Source organism: Hyalella azteca, unplaced genomic scaffold (genome assembly GCF_000764305.2).
Source record: "Hyalella azteca isolate HAZT.00-mixed unplaced genomic scaffold, Hazt_2.0.2 contig11881, whole genome shotgun sequence".
Lineage (NCBI taxonomy): Eukaryota > Metazoa > Arthropoda > Malacostraca > Amphipoda > Hyalellidae > Hyalella > Hyalella azteca.
In genome coordinates this window covers 300224-322804 of record NW_025941860.1, presented here as the reverse complement: position 1 = coordinate 322804, position 22581 = coordinate 300224, and the positions used below count along the sequence as shown (strand labels likewise).

At 38.1% G+C, this 22581-nt stretch overlaps 1 protein-coding gene across 1 annotated transcript; it reads right to left on the bottom strand.

Annotated features, from left to right (window-relative positions):
• Window positions 1-380: 380 nt before the first annotated feature.
• Window positions 381-3211, bottom strand: LOC108673841. Its single transcript, XM_018161719.1, has 3 exons — window positions 2909-3211; window positions 1011-1202; window positions 381-629 (listed from the first exon to the last, which is right to left on the bottom strand). Exons 1-3 carry the CDS (start codon window positions 3209-3211, stop codon window positions 381-383), a joined length of 744 nt encoding a protein of 247 aa, XP_018017208.1.
• Window positions 3212-22581: the final 19370 nt, after the last annotated feature.

Genomic DNA, 22581 nt, shown 5'->3' with positions numbered 1-22581 from the left:
TACCATTTTAATTGGGTCAAGTGAATTCACTATTACAGAAAAAAATATCATTAAAAAGCATACCTGAAACAGAAAGGAATATTTTAGTGACAACCATCATATTTTTTGAAGAAATAATTTTTATCTCTCGCAGCAGTCGACGGTGTATTCACCAAACGTGGCACTGATACTCATAACTACTGTGAAGCGGAGAATAAGTATCGTCTGTTTACATACTGCATGTCCCGTCCAAGAAACCGATGCTCGTTTGTAACTCCAATAAACTCGAGTCTCAGAACCACAATGTTTGTGCCGCTGCACTGCATGCTATTCGCTTGCGCTCAGTCACAGGTCGTCCAGAAACACACGCTGGTAAACAAAAATAAACAGGCGCACACGCCTTAACTCGCAGTCCACCTGAAATGAGACTTAAGATGGCGTCGGACCACCACGTCCTCCATGTCCCCATCGGGACCAGCGTCTCGGCCGGGGCCCACGTCTCCCCCACGCAGAACTCTGAGTCGACCAAGCAGTTCCCAGAACCTGGCCAGGGCTTCGGCCTCCAGCAGTGGCCTCAGCGACGTCCCCAGCAGGAGATGCCTCTCAGCCTTAGCCAGCTGCGCCTCCACGTCCTGCGCCAGCTGTGCCATCTGTGCAATATAATTACCAATAATTATCTTGAAACGTTCGCGATATTTACTAAACATATGTCATTGTTAACTGAAGCTTTCATGTATAGCTTCTGCATGGGAATGGGGCACGCCATTGCGGCGAGTGTGGATATGAAGTAATATCGCTTATTTTATTCAATTTTGATCGTATTTGCCTTATTTATAGCCTGCAAGTAGTGAGAATTTGATTGCATTGTCGTAAGCTGCCGAAACGTTGACCAACGACCAGGAGCTCAGTAGCACTTCTATGAACAATGTTACATCAATTGTACAGAAATTGTTACATTAATTGTACCGCAATTGTTGGCATTATTGTATTAAATATTAATTAATGAACTAAATTACTTTGTCTGCACAGACCTGCGTGCAGAGATGCTGTGCACGGTCAGTGTGCACAGCGTGCAGCGCTGCTGTGCTCTGCTGCAGGCGCTGCAGTGCACAACTCAGGGGGGCGAGTGCTGTACGCACATCATCGCTGTACACGTCCACAGCACAGCTAACGCACAGCACCAGTGTGCAGTACTGCTGTGCATACAGCTCCTCCTGCTGTGCCTGCGATAAAACATTCAAGCGATCAGTCAATAACCGATGAATAAGTTTAGTACGTCGTGGTCCTAGGTCACGCTGATGCACCGCCTTCGTCGTCATCCGTCTCCAAGCTGTCGATGATGGATGTTAATAAATGCATGGGCCTTGGAACGCACCATGCGAAAATGCAGACTGAGCAACGCAGAGATGGTTCCCACCAAGTAACGTTGAAATAACGTTGTTTAGACGAAATTAACTCATAATCAACGTTGTTACGACGTCATTTGCTTTTGCACGGAGTTTGAACAAGTGAACAAAACTTGTATGTATAATGGGGAGTGTGAGGGGAGGGGTGACAAGGGAGGGGTGACAAGGGAGGGGTGAGAAGGGAGGGGAGGGGTGAGGGGTGACTCTGATTAGGAATAGGATTGGTACACATGAATAGGGCTGATTAGGAATAGGATTTGTACACAAGAATAGGCAACTCGGACTTAGGGGAAAAACTTGGGTCGTCAGGGAAAGATTAAGTGACGCCTCGCGCGGGTAGTGAACTGGGCTATATAAGGGGCGAGGTAGAAGCAGAGGGAGCGCAGTTAGAGTCAACCAGCGTGCGGGGAGGAAGTCTTTGTGTTGGAGACTCTCCAGTGTGATCGATAGAGTGAAGTGTAAAGGACAGTATTCCGGTGAAGTATTGTCTCATTGAGTATGACATCAGAATTGGTACTCCTTCGGAGAATTAGCTACAAGAGGAAGATTGAACGACGTGTTGGTATCACCGAGGAAAGGAGTAAATCCGCTTGGTTAGTTTATGCTTGAGGCCAGCATCTACGGAGTCACGGAGAAGTCTTCAAACGAACGCCCCATCACGCATCGAGAATTAAACTCCCTAGTCACGACGTCCCTTCAGATAACACCAACCACAGCGTTAGAAAATACCGCTGAGAAGAAACCAACGCCGAGTCCAATTACTGCCCGGAATATGACTGAACAAGTCCAGGGGCCATACTTTCATAACTCGCTAAGTGAACGTAAGTACTTACGCTCTATTTTCTCGGCTATGATTGGTGCATTTTGCTTGAAAGGCCGTCAATGATTGGCTGATGAACTTACGATCTCTTAATTTTTTTTTTGAAAGTATAGGCCCCAGAGAAGTCTTCCAACGTCCGCCTCCGTCACATATCCGGTGATGTACACGCTAGGAATTTAAGGGGAGATCGTGCTAATGCTCGGGAGTTATATTACTATTAGGCCGGTGTCAGTACCAACTGTTTATTACCGTGTGCTAATTATTGCTAGGTCTGTGTTGGGCTGTCTGCAAGTAGGCCTGTGTGCTCGTCATTATCACCGTGCCCAGCTCTGTATTTGGGTATGATTTTCTTTATCAAGTATATGAGAGTTGCGATAATCATTTGTGTCAATTCTCCTTGTCAAGTCATGGCTGCCAGTGTGAGAACTTTTTTGTCCGACACCCTCGTGCTAAACCTGACAGTAGACTACCGGTAGTTTAACTAAAAACTCTACCGAGAAGAGTTACGTTATCGGAGTGATCCCGAAAAGTACTTGTTGAGATCAAAGTTCATTCAGGCAATTGATAAAACTACCATAGGCTTTAAATGATACCGTTGAAGGTAATAAATATAAATACCAATCCTCACAACCGTACATATATACGTATATCAATCAAAGTTCAACCACTACCTAGAAATTAAGTTAGTCTGATCAACTCCCACCTTGTGCAGCAGCATGGCTACGAAGTCCCTGCGTATACTGAGCAGCTGTGCAGCACTGCAGCAGCTGCAGTCTGCTGGCAGCTGCACTGCCTCTGGCAGGTGCACAGCCTCTGGCAGGTGCACAGCCTCTGGCAGGTGCACAGCCTCTGGCAGGTGCACAGCCTCTGGCAGGTGCACTGCCTCTGGCAGGTGCACTGCCTCTGGCAGGTGCACAGCCTCTGGCAGGTGCACAGCCTCTGGCAGGTGCACTGCCTCTGGCAGGTGCACTGCCTCTGGCAGGTGCACTGCCTCTGGCAGGTGCATCCATCAATGGCGGCCATTCGCCTGACGGGATTCGCCTCGGCCGTAGGCGCTGTGGCCGTAATATCGCAGCGCATTTCAGCTCGAGGGACTTGACTAGGAATGTAATTTCAACTTTAAAATGTCTATAACATTTCTATTAGGTACTGAAATTTAAAATATATTACAGTCTCTCATATACAATAAATCTTGATATTCTCATTTCAATTGAATTTTTGCAGCATTTTTTAATGAACATGTTTGTGACTGGTAGCGGTCTCCTCAGACCAACATTTGTCTACATGACCTTAATAACAATCTAACACAAGCAGAGACAATGAAGACTAATTGATGGATGTAGCTGGTGAAGTGTATCTTAGTAGTAATAATAATACTAATAATAGCTGTTTCAGCGTTTATTGGGCCGTAGGCCTGTCACTGAGTCTCAAAAAAGCAGATTATTAACCGCTTGTTGATCACACAATCCACTGCTCAAATTCTGCTGTGCTTATCCGCCCGGCCTCGTCGCTGATTCTGACCAGAAACTGTCGCAGGGAGCTGGGATCAAACCCGCACCTCGCTGCTCCATTCCTGGTAGTCCTAACTGTACCAAATAGGCCACTCTGCTACATTTCATAAGTTTGATGTTGTAAAATGCTTGATGCTACGTCAGCAACGTGTTTTGAGCAAATCTATTATTTCAATGATTGATGAAAATTGGTTTTGAGGGAGAAATGCGATAGGGACTTACCCGTATCCTAATATTATTCTATCAATTGATTTTTTGCCATATCTTCAAAGACGATTTCTGGAACTCTCTTGAATGATCAACATTCTTTTACACGCCTTAAGAATCAAACAAGGTTGCTGACGAAGTATGCGCGAAGTACATCGTAGCAACTTCCTTGATGATTCATAAACCTGATTCTGCATTAGTTAGCCATGAACTTACTCTCTTACTTCTTCTAATCAGTATTCTCGGACCGGTGTCAACGCAGATACTAAATTTCGTTCGATTGGTTCCTTGCATTCTTGAACTTATTTTTGAGGCTGAAAAGCCACGAGTAGTATATCTTATCCTCTGGTAATTGTGCTGTAGATTACGTCTCTAGAGAGGTTCCGCACAATAGTGTACTTATCGATGAGTACCTTTATAGTAGCACATCTAGCGTAACTGATTATTTATGCCGTGTGAAGTAAAGTTAATAGGTGTCTCTCAATTCAACCTTCGACTTCAACAGAAAACGTCATCAAGACGTCGTTCCTTAGCTCGCGTGGCGGCTCTCCTTCCAAACGATGCAGTAGCCTATGCACCCTTGATGCCAGCACCATCGCTGTCACCATTATCTTCATCAGCATCACTACCGACATCATATGAACATATGTGAAACTTCATTGGGTCAGGAGCGGGGGGTCACAGGGTCAGGGGTGCAAGGTCACAGGGTCAGGAATAAAATCGACATATTAATCCTCATTAGACGGCAGAATACGCTGCAATCATACCTAAGCGTTGCAGTCCACCGAAGTTATGATATAATGAATGTAACCTGCTCTCAAGGCCAAACATCTAAAGGCCCGTTCACACTAGGGGCAACACACGAGAATCAAGTGCCTCAAAGCGCATGCAGAGGCGCTTTGCAGCCTCTGCATGCGCTTCTTGACCGATTGACGAGCTAGCGATTGACAGGGGCCATGCCTCATGAAACACAAGCGCGGCGCTTAGTAGATAGCTATTAAAGAATTGATATCACTTGTATGCTTAAATCGCAAATTAACTAAGAATTTAAATAAAATTAAAAATTTAAATTAATTAATTAAAGAAATTAAATTCGTTCTGTGCTTTCAGTGTATTAATTTGTCACTTCTGATTTGTGATTCTAGATTCAACGAACTGACGATGGAGCTGGTCTCCGAAACGTTTTCTATAACGATATGAATTTTTGTGGACTATTCTTTGCTTTTAAATTCTTAGTTAGTACATAGCTGTCTGTGGTCTAGTAGTAGTAAGGTTTATTGTGTACGCTGGTCCGGCACACCAAATGTCGACAGCGCCTAATTGATCTTTATAGAGAACACGAATGCCTATGGAGTGATCGGTCAAAGGAGTACAAAAATCGAAATGCAAATGATGTAAGTTATTTTTACATGACGTGCTTAGTTTATGTGATTTTAGCAACTCCTGACAATTTATGCATTACCGTTTAGCGATTTCAAAGGATGATATAATATCGGGACGAATATGGGAACTTTTTATTTAAGAATAGACTATGTTTTTTATAAACTGTATCTTTTGGATTTGAATGTGCTAGTTCTCTAATTATGATGCCTATGCTAAATTCTCGTTTACAACTGGCATAGTGCGAAGAATGACGGACCGCAGCACACCCGAGAACAATGGCCCACAGCTCAAATTCGGTTACATCCATCCTCATTGACGTCTAGGTGGCAACTAGTGTCCAAAGCGCGCGGTCGCAAACTACCGAGTACAAAAGTAGTGTGAACGGTTGTGCGCGGTGAGGCACTGTAGCAAACGACTCAAAGCGCATGTCGTTGCCACTAGTGTAAACGGGCCTTTACTCCGCCAACCCGCAAACCGAACTCCGAAATTTCACCTTCTCACTACTATCTCCTTAGCTCCAACTTACATCTTCCAATATCCTATAACATTATACTACTTTTTACATACCATAATACTTTAGTTGATATTCACTTAATTATCCATCCATGAGTACTGAAAGAAGGTAACAGAAGAAGAATAACGCTCACTGGGAATCATGATTAAGGTACGTTCGTATCTCGTTCAGGTACGCCAACGAGAGTTAGATAAAGTTTCTCCAAAAAGAAAAGAACTTGGCTTTTTTCACCCAACCCCAAGCGCTTAAACCTTCTTAAACAAACCATGATTCTAACCCTAACCTAATCGTGACGAGGTTTCTATCAATTCTACTTAATATCCGGACATCTAAATGGGTCCGATTATTCTCGAGTGGGTATAATCGGGTAGTCTGAGTGGGTAACGTATCCGCGACTTTGACTAGTGATCAATCTGTTTGCAATACAATTGCGTAAATTGTACATGCGGCACTATTGTGCTGGTACTTTAAGCTAATTCTGCTCATAATACATATTTGTATGTTGATCATTGACTATCATTGAACAACATAGCGGGTGCTTCGTTTAGCCGCGTGGTTAAAATCAGGGCGTCACTAGGTTCTAAGGACAGGGAAGGCTAACCCCCTAAGACTAAGATTTATGATCATATTTAAAGTAATACTGACTGTTTGTACTATTATCTATTTCTGCCTATTTTATATTATATTGGACTTCACCGCATTCATTTTAAAAATGAATACTAATATTAAAAAATATTGATCCATTTCGATATTTTTGAAAAAAACGGAACTCACATTTAGAACAAGGGTTTATGGGAGGGCCATATTCTTCAACAAAAATACAAGCTGCTATACATAAATAAACAAACTTCTAGGATATCCCGATATCCCCGGCCATGCAAACTGCAAATTACGAGCGTCCGGCAACAGCGCCTCATAAGTGCGGTAAATTTGACATGCCGCGTTAGCAGACGACAGCGCTGCATGTGTCGGCGAGAGCTTGATAAGCATTGCTTTTTTCCCCTGTCGAATAGGAACTGATTCATATATCTTATAATTAGCTCTCTAATGAATTAAAATGTACAAATAATTCATATTTTATTGGTATTAAACTGGAACTTCATATATAAGCTTTTTCGATTGGAGACAAATAAAAAGAAACTACCAGATAACATATGCGAGTGACAATATTAACGGAAAACAGACCGGAGAGCATGAGTGACTTGATGCAAGAGAATTTAAACTCAACACCGCGTATCTGTATGAAATTTGCATCATGTGCTGAACTTGAAAATAAACGACAGAGCAATGAGTGTTAGAGTCAGCACAAGTCCAAATATTATTCTATCAATTGACTTTTTGCATATCTACTACGACGATTTAAGGAACTCTTTTTATGACAAACATTCTTCTAACACGCCTTGAGAACCGGACAAGACTGCTGATGATGTATGCGCCAAGTACAGCGTTGCAACTTGTTGGATGCTCCATTGACCTGATTCTGCATTAGTTAGCCGTTGAATTGCTCTTGTTATCAGTAGTCCTGGACATTTGTAATCGCATAATATGTTGTGGCATGGATTGATATCTCAAAATGCAATATTAACTATTAAAATTTGTGGCTGAAAGCCATGAAAGTTAAATCTTATCGTCAGGTAACGTATAAGTCGTGAGGTTGCTGGACTTGTCTTGCACAACGGCGTACCAATCGATCAGTACGGTGATGGTTGCAAATCTTTCACAACTGATTATTTATGCCGGGTAATGTAAAGTTAATAGCTGTCACTCAATTCAACCTTCGACTTCAACAGAAAACGTCAACAAGACGACGTTCCTTAGCTCGCGTGGCGGCTTTCCTTCCCTACGATGCAGTGACCTGTGCACCCTTGATGCCAGCGGCCCAGCACCATCGCTGTCACCATTAATATCTTCATCAGTATCACTACCGACATCATATGAACATATGTGAAACCTCATTGGGTCAGGAGCGGGGGGTCACAGGGTCAGGGGTGCAAGGTGTCAGGGTCAGGATTATAATCAATCTATTGATCCTAAATAGACGGCCTAATTTTACGCTAAAACCGTACCTATGCAATGCAGTCCAACGATAATAAGCTGTATAATACTTTCACCTTAAACTATCAATGGCCTTATTCCACCAGACCAGAGACCGATTATTGAAATCCTTCTATTAACAAAACCCTACTAGCCTCAACGTCAGTTCTTATTTATTTATTAACACATAACAGTCATTTCCAGCAGTTTAAAATTACGCATGCAATTCCATAGTATACTGGAATGAGATTCACTCGACAATCCATGCATGAGTACTGAAGATAGGTAAATATTTCTGCGGTAACCAATGAAGAATAACGCTCACTGCGAATCTTGACCAAACTACCGGTTTCCAAAGTTCGGGAACGTCAACGAGAACTAAGGACAATTGCGTTTATTGTCTGTTCGTGACGTCACGTTTTCATCAACGAGTATATGCGCTCTTTATCACTCACTGTAGTGAGTACTGAGTTACATTTTAACATATAAATACTATTATTTTAACTTTACTTTAATGACCCCACTCAAAAATCCAAGCAGTGTCAAGATTGGAGCAGAGAGGCGCTTGCTCGATCCCATCTCTGAGTGTCAGTTTCTGGTCAGAATCGGCAAGAAGGCCGGGCGTTTAAGCAAAGCAAAATTGAAACTGTGAGTTGCGCGTTCGAGATTGTAACGAGCTTTAAATATTCTGAGATCTTAAGGGGACCGACCTAGCAAAACGAAAACTTCTACAGTTATTATCCGATCATCATGAAACTTCACATACATACGTAAAATGTAAAAATAAAAACATTTTGCTTGTATGAATTTTTCGAAAAATTTGTTCTATGCAAAGATTTGAGCGTAGCCGAGCAGAAAATATTCATCAAGTTGATTTTTTCATAATAATGAGTTAAGGATGAGTATCAGGCTTACCGCATAATCAGCGCTAAACCGCTTTTTATTTTCATTTATGAGTACTGAAAATGAAAAAATATTCTTGCGGTAACTGAAGAAGAATAATGGTCGTTGCAAATCATAACGAAAATACCAGTGTGGTTTGGAGAATTGCAGGAGAATAAAGAGGAGAGAGTTAAATACACTTGGCGTTTTCTGCGAGTTAAATGTATGCCAAATTGTCGATTTGAGCACACTGAAGTTATCAGTCATTGTTATTGTATTCCGTGGTCAGCTTACTCACATGGAAGAAATTTTTAATACAATAATTAATTAAGCGTTAACGAACCTGCGACATGAGCGCTCGAGTGACATAACGTAGAAGAATTTAACTTTATTTTACGTACAAAATAATTAAAGTAAAAAACATAGAATAGTAAGTTAAGGGGACCGACCTAGCAAACGGAAAACTTCTACAGTTATTATCCGATTGTCATGAAACTTCACATACATACGTAAAATGTAAAAAAAAAAANAATTGAAGGCATATAAGAAGAAATTTCGAGATCAGTAAAATTTTTTATTGTCGATATATTATTCAGTTGACGTAAAATATTTTCTTTGAAATCAGACGAAAATATTTTTTGGGTAGACCCTATTACTTTTATAAGCGATGCAACAGAAGCCTGTCTGAAACAGTGAAACTGGGAGCTGATCAAAAATTACGTGAAACAGAACTCTTTGTAAAGAGTTTAGCATATGAGAGATAGATGAAGTTATGCTATGAGTCGCGATATTATTCCACGTTTGTAATTCATTACCAATAATAGGTAGGAGAGTCGGCTGCCCTGCCAGAAGGCCGGAAACGCAAGCATTCCAGTTGAGTGAAGATAATTATTTAACATGGATGTTTAGCGAAACAAAAATCTAACCACCAGACGATGAGTTGGTTGCATAATTTGCAATAAAATTCGGTTTTCAAAATTATCTCATGACGTCGCTTAGCATAGTGACGATAATTTCCTTATACCTTGTATTAATAAGCGCAACTAACGACCATAGCGCACAATACAATCTGTCTCTTATACACATCTAGATGTGTATAAGAGACAGGCTGCATATTCCCTCCTAGGATCTGTAACTACACTTTTAATCTTCAATTAATTAAAATAATATTTTTTAATAGCAAAGCAGCACAAGCCTTTCAGTCAAGTTCCCTTTTAACCGCCGCTCCTAAATAGAATAATGTTATTTTAATTAGCGTGGCTTCCTGTTGTTCATCAGACAAACTAACGGGAGACTCAAGAATGCAATACATTCCATTAATGTTCAGTGTTTTTATTTAAGTTAATATTAGGTTTTGAAGATTTTTAATAATGAGTGATTGTCTCCTGCAATCCTGCGGTTTGCCAGGCATATAGATTCCCCTCGTGAATGTCCACACATTCCCCTCATGTATGTGCACACATTCCCCTCATGTATATCCACACATTCCCCTCATGTATGTCCGCACATTCCCCACATGTATGTCCACACATTCTCCTCGTGTATGTTCACACATTCCCCTCATGTATGTCCACACATTCCCTCATGTATGTCCACACATTCCCTTCATGTATGTCCACACATTCCCCTCATGTCTGTCCACACATTCCCCTCATGTCTGTCCACACATTCCCCTCATGTCTGTCCACATATTCCTCTCATGTATGTCCACACATTCCCCTCATGTATGTCCACACATTCCCTTCATGTATTTCCACACATTCCCCTCATGTATGTCCACACATTTCCCTTATGTATGTCCACACATTCCCCTCATGTATGTCCACACATTCACCTACTCACCAACTGTAAGTTGGATGGGCAAGGATTGCAATGTTTTATTGATGTAACAGAGGTCACATACAAGTTACAACTACTACTATTGTCTTGTGAAAGAAGGGTTGCACGGAAAGCAAAAGTTTTTGGGCATTAAGCTGCAACAGACAACTAAAAAAAACGCTTAAACTAAAAACTTATTCGATGCTAAAACTAAAAAATAACGTACAGATAAACATAATAAAATAAAAAACTCTTTTTTTTAATGCGTGTGACGGTATGCATATTGTGTGATATTTTTATTTTATTTTCAGTAGTACCGTTTTGACCACGTGTTATTTTGATGATATTCTTTTGTGTTAGATTAGTGACTCAATAATGGTTAAATATATTTATTTTAGGACTAGAATATGGAATCTCGTTTAACTGTGATATTATTTTGTTAATTCATAGATTTGGTTATTAGCGTCTTGGGACGAGGCTGAATGTTGTAGCTCCGACGTGATTGGTCGAGTTGCGCCTAGCCTCGCGAAGGTGCACGTTTATTCATTCCCTAAATAGAATACAAAGCGAAGGGAGTCAAAGTGGCATTATATACTAATATTATTCTATCAATTGTTTTTCAGTATTTATTGTTATTTATATTTATTTATACACATAATTTTCGTTATATCTATAAAAATTGAAAATAATTTATGTGTGTTAGATTTAGATTATTTATCATAAATAAAATTGAATATAGATGTGCATAGGTATACATTTAAACATTTTTATAGTATGTCTATATTTATTATTATTTATCATTCTCTCAATCGGCCACATCTTACACGACAATTTTTGGAATTCTTTTGGCATACCAACATCGTTATATCTATAAAAATTGAAAATAATTTATGTGTGTTAGATTTAGAATATTTATAATAAATAAAATTGAATATAGATGTGCATAGGTATACATTTAAACTTTTTTATAGTATGTCTATATTTATTATTATTTATCATTCTCTCAATCGGCCACATCTTACACGACAAGTTTTGGAATTCTTTTGGCATACCAACATTCTTCTACACGCCTTAAGAATCAAACACAAGCAAAAAACAATTAAGGCTAGCGATCACAGAACTCCCTTCTTTAGGATGCCGACGAAAGGTGCACAAAGTACTGAGTTGCAACTTATCGCAGATTCATTAGCTTAGATCTGCATTAGTTAGCCATAAAAAAACTATTGTTATCAGTATCTTCGGATAGTTGTCACCGCATTCATGGCAAGATATTAGTAATTTAATTAAACCTGTTTGAACTTTTTTGAGGCTGCGAAGCCATTATATTGAAATTTGCCCTAAATGTATTCCGTCAGCGTGTACGTCGCGTGTTCTCCAGGGTAAAGTTGACTCGTTGAAACCTACGCGTCGTACGACAAGCGCAACCCGGTGAAGGCTGGAGTAGTAGAGGCAGTTAGCCTATGCCCAACTGTAGCGCGCTTGTTAACAAACTTTATGGATACAAGTATAATTATGAAAATTAATTTTTTAATTGTTCATGGTATCTGAAACGTTTACAAAGAAATTATGAGTTAATCTCTTTGTAATGGGAATTTAGACCAATTTTCAATGTAAACAAACAAATGATAAAAATATTCAGAGATAAGATGGTTCCACCATTGGCACAATCCGCTCTAGCGGAACAATAATGAAAAACGAAAATTGTTGACGACGCTCACTGGGTTCCTAGCAAGATAAGTTCGTCGCGGGTGTCAAGAAATTGTACAAATGTCATGCAATTTCATATGGGATAACAGTAATAATGAGAATAATGCCGTCTACTAAATTGCTTCAGTTTGGGTCAACTCTGATTAATACGCAAACATTTCTCACAATAATATTTAAGAGTATCATGTAATTTCCAAATTAAACAAGCTGTAAACGACGAACAACGCTGAAATATGTGATATTATGATGAATTTATATCAATATCCTCAATTTAATCTTCTCTGGTAATCATTTACCTTATATGTTCACTTTAATTACGAATTAAAACAGAATGAATTGCTACCCTTGACTACCTTTGCGTGACGGCTATCGTAGTGGTTCAGGTGACCAACCTACACGAACTGTGAATTTTCAGGCGCGTGATGAACTTTTTCGTGGTATTACCAAGAAGCTGATAGCTTCAAAAGGTGTGTATGTGAGGAAAGTATTTAAATAGCAAAAACACAGAACTTCACCGGAACGGATACCTGAGTGCGCAAGTGACTTGACGTAAGTCAATTGAAAATCCAAATATGAATATGAAATTTGTATTTCAAAATTTGAAAAAATGAGATCAGTACTCACTGCAGTGAGTGACAGTGAGCGCATTCTCTCGTGCATAAATTAGTTTTCATTGCGATAAGTACAGTGCACTGCACTCAGTACATCATTTAGCGTTTGGTATATTACACTGTGGTTAAATTATTGGTTTTGTTTTATCGTCCGTCGGTGAAATTCCTTTTTTAAAGTATTCTTAAAATCGACGGAAACGTGAAGTCACTGTCGGACGGACGGACATGACGAACATAATAGCGCCTTTTTCCATAAACGAGAAAATGCGCTAACAACACAAGAAATGTGTCAGTCTGCGTGAATTATGATATTATCATATCAATTGAATTTTTGCAAAAAATATAACAGAAATTCGATCTGAACAACATTTTTCTTTACGCCTTGAAGAATAAATAAAAACAAGAGCCAGAAGGCTAACAATTATTAAAGCTCGATTTTTGATGTTTCTAACGAAATGCGCGGAATGTCATGAGTTGCAAAATGATTGATATTGAATCGTCGTGAAACTTCTACAGCTTACCAAAAAAAGTTATCTATTATCAGTACTATTGAATTTGTTCCATCGCATGAGACAGTGAATGATGTATCATGTATATTGTTTTATGCAATTAAGAGTCGTTTGATCCTGCAGGTTTGCGTCCAGCATTGTTTGAAAAATCGTGCAACGCTCAGGAGTGGCCAAAAGGTGTCACCACTGAGTACATGAAGTCAGAGCTTATCATCCAGCGTAATTGTGTATTTTACCAATATAAATTGGTAAATTTTAATTGCACATGCGGCACGCGAGCACTTGAGCTTTTATCTAATAGTGTTCGTGATGTTCAATCTTTCAGTTGATCATTCATAATTACTGCGTAACATACATAGTGTGCTCGGAGTGGTAGAATGATTAAGTTAAATTCCTATGCAGTGTTTTGAGCATATTGATCCATTTCAATATATTGGAAAAAGTTATTCTGATAATATGAAGTAACACATTAAATGAGTGGCAAATTTTATTTATTCAATTAATTTTCCCAATAAACACAATTTGTAATTAACTCCCTGGGATGCAGTGGTCCGGCAACAGCGCCTCATAAGTGCGGTGAACTTGACCTGCCGCTGCCGCGTTACCAGACGACAGCGCTGCATGTGTCAGCGAGTGCTTGATAAATATGACTTATACTTTCTCGTCAAATAGTAACTGATTCGAAGTTTATTATTTCCATATAGTTCACTAATGAATAATTATGTGCCAATATTTCTATGTTTTATCATTTTAAAACTGGAACTTCTACTGAAAGCTAATTCGATTGGAGGCAAATGAAAACAAATTCCAAGATCATTTAAGTGGGAATGGAAATGAGAGAATGTCAGCTAACCATGACCGGAGAACAATAGTTACTTGATGCAAGAGAATTCAAACTCCACACTACATATCTTTATGAAACTTGTATTACGTGCAGAACTTGTAAATAGAATACAAAGCGAAGGGAGTCAAAGTGGCATAGATCATAATATTATTCTATCAATTGACTGTTTGCCATATCGTCCACGACGATTTTTGTAACTCTTTTAGAGGACCAACGTTCTTCTACACGCCCAGTAATAATCAAACGCAAACAGAGGCCATGAAGGCTAGCTATCTAAACACCCTTTCAAACAAACACACTTTCAAACAAACAAACAAACTTTCAAGCAAACAAACACCCTTTCAAACAAACAAACACCCTTTCAAGCAAACAAACACCCTTTCAAACAAACAATGTTGACCTCTCCATGTACTGAATAAACATTGCGTAAGCTTTATAGCAACTAAGATTTACGTAGCAAATGAATAGTAAATATGACAAATATCATATCTTCTATGAAATATGGCAGTTGTTGGATGCATAAATTGTATGGATAATGTTACCATACTATTAATTGAAGTTATCCTCATTAATTCACTAGCAATAAGCGAAAAATTCTGAATGAATATAAGTGATTTAAGAAGATCTTATACACAACTCGTGCCTTCTTCTTGCAACAGAACTTGCGTTGATTGCAAATGCGGCTTATTTATTTTTCTTTGAGCTCAGCATCATTTGAAGTCCAAAAAAACATGTTTGCTTTCCCAAGTTTTTGCTGGAACCAGTAAAAAATTGAAAAGAGGCTGTGTTGCACTTTTACAAATTTCTCTTAAATTTACTACTGGGATGTTTATATGCAAATTGAAAACACGTAAACATGAAAACTGCTGTCATAAAACTATCAATCGGAAAAAAAGTATACAAATGTTCCAACGTAAAACGGATTGCTTTCGTAATTGAATAGAAATACATTGTATAAGGTCAATAGTTTCAACCCTTCATCACTAACATGAAGTTTAATTAGTCCAGTAAACCCGTGCGGGGTGATGCGCTGCATGATGAACTAATTAATTGTGCTAACGCAAGTATCACTAACTACTTCTGTTAAACGGATACATTTACTCGAACATTTCCTCTGACGAATACGAAGAGATGCAACTTCAACGAAACGCGTTTCTAACAGTTAGCCGTTGAATTTTGACCCACTATCAATATACTGAACCATTGTCATCACATATCTACATCGATGTACGAATTTTTCTCGTTTAGGTTTCAACACGTTATTGAGAACTATAAGCTAACAAATTTTAAGATTTTTCTTCATCAAGAAAACCGACCCCGCGTGAAGCTTAGGATAGAAGGCAAAATGCTCTACATAATCAACAAAATGTGACGTGGCACTCCCCAAAGTATCTATAACTTATTAAAACCAGCACGTGAAGGCTGGATAAATTTAGCGTTCTATGGTAGCATTTTGATAGCAGTTTGTACATATATAAATAGATCAGAAATGTTTATGAAGGATATTTTGCTTTAGCTGATGCAAGATATGATTATTTAGGAAATAATTTTACGGTCTTTGAGGGACCTATCGGCCTCCAAAACATTTTCAATTTAACAAGTCTTTGAACCATATCTGCCACGGTACATGTCGACACCGCATCAAAACAATTAATGGTTTTCCATCATTTTTGCAAACCATATATTTTGATCAAATAATGAATGACATTAGTTATTATTATAGAAAAGTGTGTAGGAAAAATGCATATAAATGTGAAATTATCGTTATGTGGGATAAACATTGTTAATTTGATCTCAATGCTAGCAAATAAATAATATAAATATTTTGTAGGTAACTCAAAAAAATTGTACATTGTGAATTTCATCTGCATTCTTCGAAAACTGTTGCGTGTTCAATTGAAAATAACGATAATATTCAATATTCAAATAATAATGCTGCTAGAATACAACATTGAAAACAAAAATTGTTTTTGCCTTGGGTACAAATGCGTAATTGTACAAGTAACACAACACGCATACTGCTGCTGTTAGCGTACAGTATTACTAATATCTAAATAATCAAATATTCGATCACTGAATCATCTATCATTGTATTCTTTACATATCATATTTGGGAGAATTTGAGCTCAAATTAGTCCATATGAAGAATTACTGTTGTTTTAACTTAGACCTTCAGACCAATATCCGCATGCTGTTATTCAAGTTGCGAAGTTATCCCTATAAACATTTCTGTGGGAAGAAAGCTGCTAAAGAAAGTTATCACCGTGGAGGAGGGACTTAATCCATGACAGCCGAGCGGTCACCAAGAAGGGCAGGAGGGACTGCTGGAGGCCTTCTTGCAAGTGTTTCCTCGCGCCACTAACCTGGTCACAGCGTTTAATTCGAACATTAAACTAACTATGTAAGCTTTCATTAGCGCAATGAGCAAAATAAAATGCTCCTAATGCTACATTGCAACGGTCGATGTGAAGTATTGGTGGTTTAGCTCTTGTAAGGAGATCGTTGTAATACGTTCGAGTCCGGCTGAGGTATTATACGCTGTATATACGCTAATATTATATACGCAATAAATAATATACGCTATTATACGCTGTATGTATTGTACGTGGTAGTACGCGGTGACGACGGTACGGAAATTTGTAATTCGTACACTATCAAATATTTGCCAAACCAAGTGGTAACAGTTTAGAGTACAAGGATTGTAGCAGCGAGGCGTGGTGTTTGATCACAGCTTCCTGCGACAGTTCTGGTCAAATCGGCGAGTAGGTCGGGTGGTTGAGCAATGCAAAATTGGAGCAGTGAGTTGCATGTTCGAGACCCGCAACAAACTGTGAAGGTTCGGCGATATTGAGAATCGGCGACAGGTTTAACGGCCTAGTTAATGCTGATACCGCGATACTACAATAGCAATAACACAGAAAAATTACACTAATTTTGTCAACCTGTTGTTTCAATAATTTCAGGAAAGTTGTTGAAAGTGGTCTCACCAACCCTCTGTGATTCTTGGGTCCAAATGGCAAATACAATTAATTCCAAGCGATGAAAAGATTTAATTAAACAAGGTCATTTATAATAATTAATATAACGGTTAGAAAGCAGTGATATTTTTAATGCAGCGTGACACGCAAAGCTTGTACTTGCAGTATTTCTCGACGGAAATATGAATATTACTGTAATTATTTTTAGAAGGTAACAAGAAGTAATAATGGTAATGATTCTCTCGATATATTATAAATCTCTCGATAAACGGTGAGCTCGGGGGTGGCCGCGTGTTTTTTTTTTTTTTTGAGAAATTCCTGCGACGTTTTATGAGCAAATAATATAATTTCAATGTATGGTATAAATTGGTTTTGATAAATAAAAGCGATGCGAACTCACCCGCCACACTGGCAGCTCAACTAACTCAACTGAAAAAGTTTTAAAACTCCGCGATATCCCCGACGACATCCACATCAGCGGAGCCGCAACCGAGCATTATAAGCGTCCGGCAACAGCGCCTCATAAATGCGGTGTACTTGCCGCTGCCGCGTTAGCAGACGACAGCGCTGCATGTGTCGGCGAGAGCTTGATAAGCATTGCTGATACTTCCTCGTCAAATTGTAAATGATTCTTTGTTTATTTTTTCTAATTAGTTCTCTAATGATTAAATATGTTACAATGATTCTACATTGCATGAATATAAAACTGGAACTTTAACTATTAGCAAACTCGATTAGAGGCAAATAAAAAAACTTCCAGATCACATATGTGAGAGTGATATATCAACGAAAAACAGACCGGAGCTCATCCGTGACTTCATGCAGCAGAATTTTAACCTCACACTGCAAATCTGTATGAAACCAGCATCAGGTACAAAATTAGAAAAGAAACGACAGAGCAATGAGAGTCAATGTCAGCATGAATCCTAATATTATTTTATCAATTGACATGTTGCCATATCTTCTACCGCGATTTCTGGAACATTTTTTTCATGACAAACATTCAGATACACGCCTTAAGAATCAAACAAGGTGGCTGATGATGTATGCCCCAAGTACATCGTTGAACGTATTCGATGCTACATTAGCCTTATTATGCTTTAGTTAGCCATTGAATTACTCTTGTAATCAGTATTTCCAGACAAGTGTCACAGCAGATCATCAATTTCGCAAATTCGACCATGCCAAGACTTTCTTCGGTTTAAATATTTTTGAGGCTGAAAAGCCGCCAATGTCTTCGTGTCAAGTCTGATAATGGTGTGATATTACATATCCTGGGTCAGGTTCTGCACAATGGTGTACCTATCTATGAGTACGTTTATGGCTGCACATCTAGCATTATTTATGCAGGGTAAAGTAAAGTTAACAGGCGTCGTTCAATTCAACAGACAATGTCAACGAGACGTCGTTCCTTAGCTCGCGTGGCTGCTTTCCTTCCCTACGGTGCGGTGGCCTGTAGACCCTTAATGCCAGCACCATCGCTCTCACCATCAATATCAGCATCACTACCGACATCATATGAACATATGTGAAACATCATTGGGGCAATGGTGCAAGGTCACAGAGTCAGGGGTTTCATGGTCACAGAGTCAAAGGCACAAGGTCACAGGTTAAAGGTCACAGTGTACGAAGCTCAAAGTCAGGATTAAAATAAATATTGTAATTCTGATTAGACGGCATAATTTTACGCTACAATCGTACCTATGTACAGCAGTCTACCGAAGCTAAACTTTAATGAATGTAACATGTTCACACGGTCAAGGTTTAATATTCCACCATCCCGCACACCGAACATTTCAGTACCCCCTCCCTCCTAGCTACAACGTGAGTTCAGCGTACATTACAAACATAAGCACACGTCCATTTCACGTATTTGTTTTGTCACCAGTGCTGCCAGCGACTATTTTTTGAAAAACCTAGATTATATCTCCAAAAAAAACCTAGATTTTAATGAAAAAAACTAGGTTTCTACTATCATGTAATTCATGGCAATAAATCCTTATTGTTCGCATTGGAATGAGTATGGATATATAGGGATAAACATAAATTACAATTTAACATATTTCCAATTCTATTGAACTCATATTTTCATGTTTTATTTTACTGTTTTTTTATATTACTATTTTATTTATTATCATTTTATTATTTTACTTATAATTATTCTTAGTTTATAACCGACACGCACGCGACAGTAAAATATGGATTCTATACGAACTTAGGAACATGTATTTAGAAATTAGAACATGTAGTAGTTCCACTTTCTTGACAATAATTATTATCAAGCTTTAGTTAAGTATGCTATTATTTTATTTCATTATTGATAATAGATTTGCAACATACTTCCTTCTATTGGTCTTTGCTTTCAATGCACCATATTCAATCCTAATATCTAACTCCTAGATCTGTTTGGGAACGAAAAAGCTAAAAATCTAGCTGGCAGGCCCATATCCCATATCACGATTAGTAAACCTACCGGTGAAGGCACAACAACTCCCTATTTACAATTCTATACCAAATATCAGCTATTTTCCATCATTTAAACATAAATACATGTGTACTGAAGATCATCAAATATTCCTGCGGTAACTAAGGAAGAATAACGCTCGCTGCGAACCATGACCAAACTACTGCTTTCCAAAGTTCAGGAACGTCAGCGAGCTTCATCCTAAAGTCAAGTTTCTATATAAGAGAAAATAACTTGGTCGTTATTACCCAACCCCAAATTTTTAAGCTTCTAAAACAAACCATGATTCTAACATTAACCTAGCCCTAACGAGACTTTCGTCAATTGTGACGAATAATCCGGACATCTAAATGGGTCCGATTTTTCTCGAGCGGGTATAATCGGGTAGTCTGAGTGGGTACCGTACCCACGACTTGGACTAGTGATCAATCTGTTTGCAAAACAATTGCATAAATTTCACATGCGGCACGACAGTTCTGTAACTTTAAGTTAACGCTGATCATAATGCTTATTTGTTTGTTTATTGACCAGCTATTATTGCGCAACATAGCGGGTGCTTGGTTTGGCCGAGTGGTTAAGATTATTGCGTCACTAGATTTTACGGACAAGGAGGGCTAAGCCCCTTAAGATCTATGATGATCATATTTGAATTAATACTGACTGTACGATTATCTATTTCTGCCTATTTTATATTATATTGGATTTCACTACTTTTCTGTGTAAAAAATGAATACTAATATTATTAAATATTGATCCATTTCGATATATTTGGAAAAACGGTACTCACATTTAGAACAAAGGTTTATGCGAGGGTCATATTCTTCAACAAAAATATAAGCAAGCTGTTTGTTGTACATATAAATAATTTCTAGGATATCCCGATCCCCAGCATGCAAACTGCAAATTACGAGCGTCCGGCAACAGCGCCTCATAAGTGCGGTAAACTTGACCTGCCGCGTTAGCAGACGACAGCGCTGCATGCGTCAGCAAGGGCTTGATAATATTGTTTTTTCCCCTATCGAAAAGAACTGATTCATATTTCTTATAATCAGATCTTTTTTGTTGTTGCTAACGAATTGTCGTTAACAAACAAGCAAACTGAGTCGTTACGCATGACCCACTGACTGTGAAGTAACTCGGTAAAGCTTGCACGTTGGCATGGGTTTAACGGTCAGTGGTCCCACTTTTGATAGAAAGTCTAGGCGTTGCTGGGTAGACTATAGAAAAGTTCTCAAATGAGATGTCGACTGATGTGACAGAGGAATTACCGCTCCTACGAATAATAGCACATTAAGTCAAACAAGCTTTTCTACTATTAAAATTATATACTTTCTTATTTCTACAATACAGTATAACTGTATAAATCATTCTAGCACTGGATCAAAATGGCAAATAGCTGTCTAATAATTCATATATATTTTTGAAATTTCAATCCATAAAATAGAAAACAGTTATCATTTATTAGAAATTTTCGTGAAAGAATTGAAATTAAAAAACTTTGTTCAATTTCAAATCATTAATGTTTGAATCATATATTGAGAATTATCATTTCTTGCAGCAAATAACAAATAAAAGTATTCAGTTGGTATCTGAAAAATTTCTTGATGTGGCTCCTCTCAACATTTCACGAAAATGGATGTGTGCTCAATGGTAATAACGATAATATTCAATATCCAGAATAATCATGCTGCTGAATTGCGATAATAAACACAAAAACCTTCTTCTGTTGGGCGTAAAATTGCTTAATTGTACAAGTAACACGAAACCCGATCGTACTGCGACTGTTAGCATACAGTATTACCTACTGCTATGAAAATAATTAAGATAATTATTTATTATTATTATTAATTAAGATAATAATTAAGATTAAGATAGCGATAGCGACTCAATATTTTTATTTGCTGTTAGTCAGATAAAGAACAAATACAATATCCCATATTTGCTCCAACATTTTAGAAATCCGATATAGGAATTTTGTTTTCATGGCTAATTATAGCCTAATTTTCAACTTTAGCGAGATTCATATCAATGAAGATAATAACACATTAATTCATCGATATTAATGTTATATATGATTCATGATAGATCTTCACTATACTTATAATTAGTATAAAAATTAATATTTTTAGATATTATTTTTGAGGACCGAAAGGCTCATTCAGCTGTCAAGTGTTTTGACATTCGTAAGTTAGGCAACTTTAGGCCAACCACACAGTCATTTTCTCGCACATTAATAATAATAATTTACGAGCTAAAATTAACTATTAATACTTTTCCCAGCATGTCAAATAAAAATATAATGTTGATAATTCAATTAAATTCTCCCATGGATAATTACTCCGAATTCTTAGAACATGGTTGCTTCTTTAATTGTAATTAATAATATTTAATGCCGATAATGAATACACAGCTAAATTATGACAATAACACAACAATCTTCTGCTTAGCTTGCACTTGCATGATTGTATAAGTGACATCACGCGAGCTTAGTAGTGCGCCTGTTGGTATACAGGATTCTTAACATCAAAACAATAAAATTATTTATCACCAGATTATCGATAATTGCGTTCCTTAAATGTCAAGTATGAGTGAAAACATACTTAAAGGCATCCACATGTAGTAAGAGTAAGAGAATAAAGAGGAGATAGATGCCACCTTTATTCTAGATGCGGTGAGTAAGCGAAAAATTGTGAATGAATAAGCGATTCAAGCGCGATATAATGTGCCACTTGTGCCTTCTGCTTGCAACAAAAATTGCTTGAATTGCACATGTGGCACGCTAGTGCTTAAATTTTTAGCTAGCATTGCTCCAAATGTTTGTGAATATTTTCAGTTTATCAATGAATATTATTGCGCTGCATGGCATCATAAGCTCGGGCATAAGCTGTGTTTTGTAAATATCGATCCTTTTCAA

Bases quoted from the DNA above. Each gene is read 5' to 3' on its own strand.
- LOC108673841 (XM_018161719.1), bottom strand. From the start codon at position 3,211: ATGCACCTGCCAGAGGCAGTGCACCTGCCAGAGGCAGTGCACCTGCCA. The intron at 1,203-2,908 runs GTGGGAGTTGAT...GTTTTATCGCAG, and splicing joins TAGCCATGCTGCTGCACAAG to GCACAGCAGGAGGAGCTGTA. The intron at 630-1,010 runs GTCTGTGCAGAC...TATATTGCACAG, and splicing joins CACAGCATCTCTGCACGCAG to ATGGCACAGCTGGCGCAGGA.